This window comes from Alligator sinensis, unplaced genomic scaffold (genome assembly GCF_000455745.1).
Source record: "Alligator sinensis unplaced genomic scaffold, ASM45574v1 scaffold517_1, whole genome shotgun sequence".
Taxonomy (NCBI): Eukaryota; Metazoa; Chordata; order Crocodylia; family Alligatoridae; genus Alligator; species Alligator sinensis.
In genome coordinates this window covers 1,379,599-1,391,131 of record NW_005842236.1, presented here as the reverse complement: position 1 = coordinate 1,391,131, position 11,533 = coordinate 1,379,599, and the positions used below count along the sequence as shown (strand labels likewise).

Genomic DNA, 11,533 nt, shown 5'->3' with positions numbered 1-11,533 from the left:
CCCAGTACTTTCCACTCCAGCTTTTTGTCTCTTTTTGCATGCGCTGCATGATGATTTCCTTTCATGACATGGCTGAGCATCACAGGCAGCTGAATGTTGTCACCAAGCTATATCGAACCCATAAAGAAGAGTTGTGTTTTGTTATAAGAACAAATCATTGATCTTACTCAATAGTTACTTTCTTTTTCTTTTCTTTCTTTGCCTCCTTTTTAGTTGCTTCACTTGACAAAGCAAGCCCGCTGGCTGAGGGACACGCACGTCACCGTTCTGTTCCATGCTCTACCAATTCTACCGTCACAGTTGTTAAGATGACACCTCTTTCTTTTATACCGGGGGCAAAAATTACCAAATATCTTGGAATAATCAACATGTTTTTTATACGAGAAACCACTTCTTTACGTGAGGTGAGCAGCATATCAGGGCTTTACACTTTTTTGAAAATTTAGACTAATAAAGCCAAATGAGCTTCCATAGCTTAATGTCTTTAGAGACCCACTTGTAGTTAGCCACATGGCACAGGAAAAGAATTATTTTTTCAAAACTTGGCTGTGTGTTAAGTGGGTGGGAGTATTTGCTGCTCCTGTGTTCTGAAAATGCCATTGTTGTTGTTTTATCTCTGAAATTGTTAGAAAGTATGTAGCCAGTGGGAAAATATTACATGATAAAAGAGCAGATATTTTTATAACTAATGGGGCCATTTGTTTTTTGATGGCTGTTTTGGATTTAAGACCAACACTACAAGGGCCCCAGATAAAGTTAAAGTGAGCAGATGGAGAATGGCTCTTGAAAATCCTTTCAACTGCACAGTTGATATTGGTTCAGATGTCAAAAGCAGCTCACCGTTAATAGCTGTCCTGTAGAAGCTTTGACTTCGTTTGAGTCTTGCAAGTTATGAGATCCTCTGATTCGTAAATTTTTTAAGTTTTTACCTGAAAACTGTCACTTATAAAAAGCCGATTCGACTGAGGCGATGTCTACGCTGTAATTTCTATTGTCTGTAGCTTCCGGAGAAATGAAAATAGCTTTAAACTTGGATGCCGCTAGCTGCACGAGTGTGGGTCTCACTGGCTAAACAACTGAGTAATTCTCTGGGCTGTTTGGACACCTTTTGCAGATCGTGGTGGGATCTGTACTGCTGAAGTTACACTGCTAATTCTGCTACACAAGCTGTATTTATAGTACATAACCATATTCTTAATCTGTCACTTTTGAAATTGAATGTCCTCCTTCTGAATTCTTCACAATTTTAAATTCTAGTTTAAATTCTATTTGCGTGGTATCTAACACACTGCCCTCTGGTGTGCTGTAATACAGTGGAAGATTTGCAACAATTGAAAATGCGTATGCCGAGATATATAGATATAGGTCTGTACATATATGGAGAGAGAGAATCCTACACAAAAGCTCCTACCTTATGACACTTGCTTTTATGGACTCTCAAGTGGTCTTGAAACCTGTTAACAGTTTCAGAGGTTCTGTAAATATAAAGCATTTCCAGCATATGGCAAAATAAGTAAATTGCTTGCAAAAAAATTCTTTGCAAAAGCTGTAGGTGCCATATTGGATGCCATATTGTCTAATTTCTCCTGTTGCCATCTACATATTCATTGTCCTAAACTGTTCCTTTTTCTTTGCATCATTAGATTTTTAATCTCAAAATGATCATTACTCTGATCTTTTGTATCAGATTTAGTAATAACATTCATTTTGACTTTTGACAGGGCATAATCAATATGTAATACTAAATTGGTGTTTGTTGTTTGGCTTCTGACTACAGCTAGCTTTATGCATGGAAATATTGCAAAAAAATTGGCCTTTCTCTCTTAACCATCATTTTAATATATGGTTCTGGTTCCTAACCTCTCTACTGATTTTCTGCATGTGGGTTATAAAAATAGGTCCATTCTTAGCATTGAGATTAAACAGTCTAGATATAAATGTTTTGCTTCCTACCAGATCTAGCTAGAATGGTCTAAAGCAGGGGCGTCAAAAATACAGCCTGCAGAGATGGCCAGTAGGGCTCCTGGAGGGAGCAGGAGCTCTAGGATGAGGCCCACTGCCAAAATCCAGGGTATATAGCCCGATTTGAGGATGCATTTGGGCAATGGCAGGGCAGTTGATGGCTGCATTAACCATCATGACTCAGATGATGCTCACCCCATTGATGGAGGTGGGTCCAGATATGTCCCATAAGGATGCCTGCAGTCTGGATCTGGGCTGGGGGAGGGCCAAGTAACTTTGATATTCCTGGTCTAGAAGATTCTGGAAAGGCATGCAGGAGTGTCATAAAGGTGTGGGTATAATCAAGTAATAACTTAGAATATTCACCTGTAACTAAATTTCTTTATTTTCATTCTCAGTTCATTCTCTTTCTTTTTTACTTTTGTAATGTGTTCTATTCATTTGGTTTTAAGCAGAGGTTCTTTCATCTTTAAGATGATGTATAATTCTTAGATTGGTGTTTAAGTTCAGTCTTTACTTCTATCCTGAAGTGTAATTTTACAAGGCACTTTCTATGGGGAAGAAGAAACTCTCAAATATTTCTTAGGTAGAATTTTTAGAATTGAATAATATGAAAGAGAAACGCAAGTAAGATATGCAGTGACATTTTTTATTGTGCAGTATTTATTTGCTTTTCAGGAGGGCGGTGTCAGTGGCTTTCTTCATGCTTTCATTGCTGAAGTGTTTGCAATGGTGAGAGCTCATGTTGCAGCCTTAGGGGGGAATGCAGTTGTTTCATATATAATGAAGCAGTGTGTTTTTATGGAGAATCCAAACAAAAATCAGGTAAGATATGATTAAAAAGATGGTTCTTCTGGCTTAATTAATAATCATCAGCTGGTCTCACATAAAACCAGTCATAACAGAAGGGTCTATATCAGATTGTTGTTTTAATCAGTCCAGTTAAATCAGACATAGACACAGAAGTAGGCATGTCTGTGTAGATTGCACATCAGATCCCATCGCACCTTTACCTGGACATCTGGAGAAATGTGGGATAGAAAAAACTACAACAAGGTGGATAGATAACTGGCTCAGTAGCTGCGAGCAAAGGGTAATTATTAACAAGTCCATGTCAGAATGTGAGGAGATTTTGAGTGGAATCCCACAGGGGCCCTTGGCCCAATGCTTTTCAACATATTTATTAATAATTTGGATTCTGGCATACGAAGGTTCTTGAACAGATTTGCAGACAACATGAGAAACTGGGAAGGATTGCAAACCACTGGAGGGTGCTAGTGCAATTCAGAAGCAGCTCAACAGATTGCAAATTTGGGCTAGAGCTAACAGGATGAAGTTCAGTTTGGACAAATGCAAGATGCTACACATTGAGAGGAATAATCAAAAACACTAATATAAAATGGATGACATCTGGCTGGATGGCAGCTTTATGGAAAAGGATGTGGGAATCTTGATAGACTCCGTGATTCAGCCCCACAAAAGGAAAATGCAGTTTTGGATGCATCAGTAGAAGCATTAGGTGCACGATATAGGAGATGATAGTGCCTCTCTACTTGGCACTAGTTAGGCTTCATCTGGAGTAGTGTGTGTAATTCTGGGCTCCACATTTTAAAAAGATATGAAGAAGCTAAGGTTCAGAGGTGGGCAACAAAGATGATCAAGGACTTGGAAAGAAAATCATATGAGGAAAGGCTGAAGGAACTAGGCATGTTCAGCTTGTGAAAGAGGTGCTTAAGAGGGGACATGATAGCAGGTTTCAAATACTTGAGGGGCTGCCATAAAGAAGAGGGAAAGCACCTTTTCTCTCTTGTAGCAAAGAGGAGGATGCAAACCAATGGCTTGAGGTTGCACAAAGTAAGTTTATGCTGAATTTCTGGAAATACTTCTTTATTCTGAGAATAGTGATATAGTGAAATAGACTGCCTAGGGAAGTTGTGGGCTATCTATCACTGGAGGTGTTCAAGAAGAGGTTGGACAGCCACTGGTCAGAGATGATCCAGGCATAGCTATGTTTATATTCTGCCATGGGTATTTCCCATGTTTCTGGGCTTTGCTGGTTGCTTCTTTCTGCTACAGGTCAAGCTGTTTTGAAGCCTCTCTCAGATGCATTGAGTGTTGGTTACAGTTAAGGCTGGATATTTTGACTGGGGTGTGCCAGTGCTCCTACTGGGACCTAAGCTGGAGGTCTCTGGCTAGGTAGTCTTGCCCCTCCACTCAGGGTCAGACCAATCGCCATATTTGGAGTCAGGAAGGATTTTTACCCCCTGGTCAGATTGGTATGGACTGTGGGGTTTTTGCCTTCCTCTGTAGCAGGGGACATGGCCCTCTACCTGGGATCTCTTGAGCATGTATTGATAAGATTTCACAGAAGCAGGACATTGGCTGCCGTGGCTCCCCGGTTTTATCTGTGTTGTGTCAGGCTTGGGGGTAGTCTTTTGTAGAGTTTAGATGATGGTTTGAATAGGGATGATCCTGCCCCATGCAGACTAGATGACATCTGGAGGTCCCTTCCAGCTTTACTTCTCTGTGATTCTATGGTGTACCCCCGTGGCTAGAATCCCGGATCATTTGATGTGACTCCCTGCCATGGGACCACATAGTGCCGCCTCAGAACTGTTGATGCGGCACACCTGGCTACACATTCAATTAATGGCATGATAGGAACCAGCCACAAAGTTATTACACATTTTTTGTCGAATAACTTTGTGCCTTATTCCTTGTTTTATGACACTATTAATTGCTTTAATGGGTGGCCAGGTCACAACATAAGATGTGATTAACCAGTTAATTACATCTTAAGCATAATGCAGGCTAGGGGCCTAAGTGATAAATTTACCCAGTAGAGATAGCAGATGTTGTTGACATTTAAGTGGTTGGTCCCGAGTAGCAATAAACAAAGCAAGGGGAGGTATTATTAATGTGTGTGGAAGTCAGCTACTGATGATGGAAGTTGTGATAATAGATCACATGTGATATAAAGAGGAATGATATCCAAATTTAACTGTAATTAAATTTGTTTGCTTCCATTTTATAGAATATTTACATATAGTGTGGAAAAATAGAAGAAAGTCTAAAAAGTGCTTTTGCAGTTTAGTGTATGAAGACATTTAGTAAAATGTAATTATTTGAGATTATTGTAACTAATTAATTCAGTTTTCCTGAAGGACAAAAAGTTGTTATAGTTATGAAACTTCATTGATAGGTGTGAGAGAACAGTTAGAAATGACTTGCTTGTTAATAATATTTTCATTACCTTATAGAGCACATTTGAGAGATGCAGTACCATTCTTTACATATGCAAAATAAGTTTTATAGTGCAGTTTATGCTATTTCCTTTTTCAGTTCATTTAAAATGTGAAGAGTAGAATAGTGTGGTCTGTATATAAGTATTGAAATGATGTAAAGTTAATAAATAAATTACATTATTTTCAGATAAAGTTAGGGGTTCTCATATATCAAAATATTGTTCTTAAGAATGTTATTAATTGAATAGTACTATACCTATGCCATTTTCAAGAAACTAAGAACATGCTCATTTCTTGAAATATATGTATCATTTATATTTACACGACTGTGGGGGGTATACTAGCTAATTAAGAAAAAAAACTAAGTGAATTGTGAGGTATGACACTTCACAGATCTAGGGGATATAAACTAACTCCACAAAAGTGTGGGGCGGGGCGGGTTGTTTTTTAGGCTTAGAGTTAACATTTTGGAATGACCCACAAGACATTTGGTATAGGAGTTTAATTGATTTTATTGATAGTTCACTGGCTTAAAATAGATCCCATAATTAATAGACTTCTTTTTTTAATTGCATGTTTTGTAACAATATATTGTCTCATCTGTTTTTGCAGGCCCAGTGTCTAGTAAATGTAAGTGGGGATGCTGTGATCTTTGTACGTGAATCTGAATTAGAAATGGTACCAGTGCAGTCATCTACCGTTCTCTTTCAGTCCACAAGTGCTGGAGGAGATGTCACAACATGAAGCCAGAAAAAATTAAATGGCTCTGCTAAGTGTAAAATGATCTCTTCGAAGTGTGAGAATGGTTAGCTTTGCCTCTTCAAAATCAATAATTTTCCAAAGTATTAAGGGTAGCTAGATTTGAGACAATCACTTTGTCCACCTATTTTGTGATAGCCAGGGCAGTGTTTTTTTGGCAAGTACTTTTTAATTTTTTTAATTATTATCCCCTCTGAAATCTGAGCAGAAGATTTGATTCTTTCAGATCATTGATCTGAAAGAATAGTTTAAGTAGTAGACATTCCAAAGAATTGATGAAGTAAGCAGAAACTTTACATTTTTTTTAATCTCACTCTTCAGCAGGGCTGGATCAAAATATAACTCAGAACTACATCTGGGACTGATGATGCTCTTTCATGTTAGTTAGTTCATTAAAAGTAAAACTGGAAAGTAATGAAGAAACCTAAATTCAGCTACCTTTCTTGAATAAGCAAGAGATTCATGAGCAGATTTAAAAAATATTATCGAAATAAGTAGTAGTCTGAAGTAAGTGCATATAATACTCTATCTAGCTGTTATAAGTCTGGAGAGGAAAAAAGCACCGGAAACAATATGTTTTGGATTTTAGTATGCTAAATGTTTTTCATCTATTTGAACTACTGAATGTTTTTTTTATTGTACAACATATTTTTTTATTTAAAAATGCTGGATTTTGTTGCTGCATTGTAGCCACACTATGGTAAAAATAAATTATTATATCTGGTTCAGGTATTATCATTTCATTTTAATATTAACATTTGTACAATGTTCTTTTTTTTTTTTTTTTTAATTCCAGAAGTATGAAGTTTCCCAACATCCAGTATCTCAAGGCATTATTTGCAATAATGTCATAGATGAACCTCCTCTTAGAGAGTATCACCTATATGTGGAGTCAGTCAGGTTTTCTGCTTAACAAGTTGGAAATGCCTGGCTAAATTTGACATAGGAAAGCTAAAAGTATTTTGAGACATTAATTTCTTCAAGTTGGTTTTCTTTTCCAGTAAGAACTGGGAGATAATGGGTACCATAGGAAAAGGAAATCATCCATTTTCCACAAATTTCTTATAGACTTCGATAAAGAATTTAAATTTTTGGAGTTGAAGACAGATTCTTAGTAATATGTTTTGATTGTCTCGAATATGGAACTTGAATAAATGTATAAACTTGAATGTAAATATTCTGTGTAGTTCTGGACTTTAAACAGTGGCGTGACTGTATGTCAGACCTGAATATCCCATTGTAAATGAGAAATGAAAATCATTCCTCTGCACAATAAATTTCTGTATAAAATTATTTCCGATTTTTGGTTGGAGTATTTTGGGGTATAATTGAGCATATATTTATAAAAGCTTTTCTTGGAGGGGGGTAGGATTTTGTTTGGAATATATGCTCGTTGCTAAAGAGAAGCAGAGACCTCTCCAACTAGAATGCTTCAATTGGGTATCCTTCAGGGATAGATTACTCTTCAAACTTAAGTACACTTTTCCTAAGTCATCACAAGAGCACTATCTGACTAAATGCATATATCCCCTGCCTCCATGCTGAGTCCATGGACATTGCTGTGAAGCATGCTCTGCCCACTCACTCCAGCTCCACATACACCAAATTCCAGAAATGAGACAGTGTAGCTGTTTTCAAACACCGTTGAACATGTGCCAGGAAACACGTGCAAGACAAAGAGCCTAGGAGTGGAGCTGGGCCAAGCACTTAATGCTGCTTCAGAACTACCATATATTCCAGCATTGGTCCAGCTGGAGCAGAAATGAGCTGCATGTCCACACACCTGGATATGGCACAGGGACAATGTAGACATGCCTTTGTTTACTCTAAGGCAGTGGTGTCAGTTGTGGCCTGCAGGCCATATGCAGCCCAGAGAGCTAGATTATTTGGCCCACAAATGTTGGCTTCTTTGGCACCTGGGGGAGAGCAGTGGTGCTGGAACCCCAACAGCATGCAGCTTTTTCCTGCAGTGGCCGGACATCCAGGATGCCAGGCTTCTTCCTGCTGTGTCCCAGACTAGCCAGAAAAGGACTTGCATGTGCTGGATCCAGCATGGAGGGGAGGGTGATTTGTGGACCCAATCCAGCCCGTGAGCCCAGGCCTGTACCATTTATCAGGCCCATGGACTGGTTCTGCACAACTCATCCAGCTCAAGGGGCTAGACCAGTTTTACAACCCTACTCTAGCAGCTGCAACAATGAGAAATTTCCTGGATGTTTTGCATGGTGAATCCTTCTCCCATTGAAAATAATGGCAAAACACTTTATCATCTCAGAGGGATCTGGATTTAGCCCAATGTGGGTGTGGTTGCATGTCTTATGTAATAAAGATAGCCATGTACCATTAGCAAAATGAGAGGAAACAGAAGCCATTTGTACATAGAATAAAGCAAGGAATACCAACTGTGTTGAAATGCAAGCTATGCTACCTTCTACCCCCTACCCCCCCACCTCAAAAAATTAACAGAGATACATACTTTTTATAGGGAACGTGGCAGATGGAAATATTTTTTTTAAATATCACAAGTCTTCCCATAATGCACACTCTTGTTTCATAATTTACTGCACTGGTTTTCAAAACCATGTGTCAGTACAAATAGATTTATTCACCACCTGCCCTTCATCTATACAATATTTACAGGGAACATTTCTCAAATGGGATCACCCACCAAATTTCTGTCCCTCTTTTTCCAGCATGGCAGAGCAGTACCAAACACTGCTTCTGTCTGTAAAGGAACTTCTCAGGAGCTATATACAAGAGGAGCTGTGTCAGAATGCTGCCAATCCATGGTCCCCTGTTCTTGATAGAGAATGGGGGCTCTAAGTCTAGACAGGTACTTGGATCCTGTTTCACATGTGCCAGTGTTCTGGAAGAGGTGTCTTTGCCGGGATACATTTGTCATTTTACATGTTTGAAACCCAAGAAATTTGAACTAGGTCTGCCCATCACAGGGATTTAAAAGATGGATCAAATAGACCCTAGCCTTCTGGGTCCATCTACAGACTAAGCTGTTGAAATAAGACAATGCAGCTAAACAATTTTTGTTAGGAATTTATTTTTTCAGTCCAGTTTTGGCAACAGATATCTGGGTGAAGTTATAAAAGGAGCATAACCCAGCCCTGGAACCTCTTAATCAAACTGAAACTTCCTGCCTAAGCCTTAGAGAACTAAGGAAAGTTCATTCCCAGAAAAGAAATAATGAGGAAAAAGGTTTCTCTTTCTCAGTTTTAGAAAGGAAAGTTTGGAAACTGGATAGCCCCCCAAAAAACCTAAAAACCAAGGCCTTATTTTTTCCCGCTGATTTTTTTTTTTAACGCTGTCCTTGACCAATACTATTTTAACAGAACTCATGACAAAATGTATGCAAAGAATACTTCAAATGGAAAAAGACTTGTCTTTTGACTATAACCTCTGTAAAAGTGACTAGGCATTAATAGCTTGCTGAGTTAAAGCCTCTTTTAAAACAAAAGTTACTGTATGCAGCATTTAAGGGCATTTATAGATGTGTTCTGGGAGTGGGGGTGCTTTAATTAAAGCAGCTCTCAAAGCCTCACATGTATCGGCATCTCCACATTGAAAAGTGGCAGGGGCTCTTTCTTTAGTTAAAGCACCCCTAGCACTATTTTTCAGCACAGGGACACACACACATGATGCTGGAGTCTGCTGGACACTCCAGCCAACTCAATTGATTTTGCTCTGATGCACTGCAATTAAAGTGCATCGGAGCAGCCTCCCTGCACATGTATTATAGGTGTCCTAAGTGACTAGGATCTTACTGTGAGTAATCAAAAAAATCAGACACTGCCTTACAAACACTAGCAATCTAATTCTGTGCTTCTACCACCAAAACTTTCAGTAGAATCTCTGAATTTTGCCTGTGCCAATAATATAGGGTCAGATCCAAAGACACTAGTGGGTAGAAACATGGAAATAGCCTTTGCTACCCGATGTTCTCTTGGGGGAAGGAAAAGTTATTTTTGCCAATATGCTAATACTATGTGCAAAAGCAGAACCAGGAAGTAAAATTGATCAGAATACTAGGCTTTAAAGCGTTACTTACTGGTAGGGACCTACCGAATTCACGGTGGAAATAGATTGCACAGTGGCTCCTTTAGTCTTGCATGTTCCCACATACGTACCTTGTCCGTTTCCCCCCCTTCCCCCCCCCCCATCTGCTGCTGATTAGCACCCCACGCTGAGCCCTCTCCCCCCCCCCCCCCCCCCCCCATCTGCTGCTGATTAGTGGAGGAACCCATCATTCCTTGATCAGCAGGGAAGGTAAAACTGCGGGTTTAAACATGGCACTGTTCTTGCCTCCCCACCAGTCAGCAGCAAGGCCATTCGGGGCCCCTCAGCCAATCGGGAGGGGAGGTAAAAATGGCACCATATTTAAAACCTCAGTTTTCACCTCCCCGCTGATCAGGAGCAAGCTGCAAGCAGGGCCCCTACACCAATCAGTGGGAAGGGGGGAACCTGCAAAATTAAAGGAGCCACAGCCCACCCCACTTTTGCCATTAATTTGGTAGGTCCCTACTTACTGGGTATGTTTTATAGATTGATATGCACAGCGTATCTTCAGTAAAGGTTAGATTACAACACTAAATATTTCCAGATCCCAGGAAGGGCTTTTGTTTAGTACCATTTGGATAGGTTTTGCAGTGTTCCAACATAACTATTCAGTGGCCATGTCTACATGAGCAGTGCACTGCACAGTTGTTACTGTACAGTTATTTAGTACTTGCATAACCAGGTACTAAATGACTGCACAGTAACCAGCATTACTGCACAGCAGCATCCCTGCACGGTTTTTTTCTGATGCTATGTGCAGTAGCATCGCATCACAGTTAGTACCCCCAACACTACTGCGCAATAGCAACAAGCTACTCCGTGATAGTGTCTCATGTTGATGAAGCCAGTGTGAATACAATTATGCAACTCACGTCATGAGTTTATCCAACTAGACAAATTGAAAAAAGTTAAATCTGTATTTCAAATGTAAAATTATTTTACTGTTACTGAGTCTTTAAAAGAACATTTAGAGAAGAACCAAAATTTGAAATAAACCAAAATTTAAAAGAACCAAAATTTGTGAAATAAAATTCAATTTTCTTTTTTAAAAATTAAAATGGAAATATGCTAGGACTGCAAAGCGGCTAGTATTCGCATCAGATTTGGATTTGGCCGATTCAGAGAACAGTGTTTTGATTCAGTGATTTGAATCACTGTCCCAAATTGATTAGCCAAATCTGATTTGGAGATTTGGCCACCGCCAAATTGGGCAAATCTCCGAATCAAATAGGCCTCATCCCCCACCTGCTCTCCCAGTCCTGTCAATGGCAGCCTCGCCCAGCCCCAGCATCCCAGCTCTTTAAAAAAAAGCCCCGCACTCATCGGCCGCTGCAGCGGCTATCGGTGGGGTTGGGGACTCGTGGCAGAGCTCCCCCACACAGCATGGGGCAGTGGGGGGCAGCAGGGATTGCCCCCCCTCCCCCTGGCCCTGGCAGGAGCCAGTGATTGCAGGGCTTTTTTTTTTTTCCCCCCCTTTTTTTTTTTTTTTATGTAGCGGG

General features: G+C 39.8%; 1 protein-coding gene across 16 annotated transcripts in view; it reads left to right on the top strand.

Moving 5' to 3' along the window:
- C2CD5 (C2 calcium dependent domain containing 5) overlaps nucleotides 1-7,259 on the top strand; it is a 116,512-nt gene extending 109,253 nt beyond the window's left edge. For 8 of the 16 annotated variants that reach the window (XM_025208534.1, XM_025208530.1, XM_025208532.1 and 5 more), the window contains 4 exons: nucleotides 214-404; nucleotides 2,641-2,787; nucleotides 5,820-5,837; nucleotides 6,763-7,259. In XM_025208534.1, coding sequence (XP_025064319.1) covers nucleotides 214-404; nucleotides 2,641-2,787; nucleotides 5,820-5,837; nucleotides 6,763-6,879 — 473 coding nt within the window. In that variant the 3' untranslated portion in view covers nucleotides 6,880-7,259. Of the gene's footprint in view, nucleotides 1-213; nucleotides 405-2,640; nucleotides 2,788-5,819 lie in introns of all 16 variants that reach the window. The other 8 variants (XM_025208533.1, XM_025208531.1, XM_025208528.1 and 5 more) reach the window with 1 other exon arrangement.
- The last annotated feature ends 4,274 nt before the right edge of the window (nucleotides 7,260-11,533 follow it).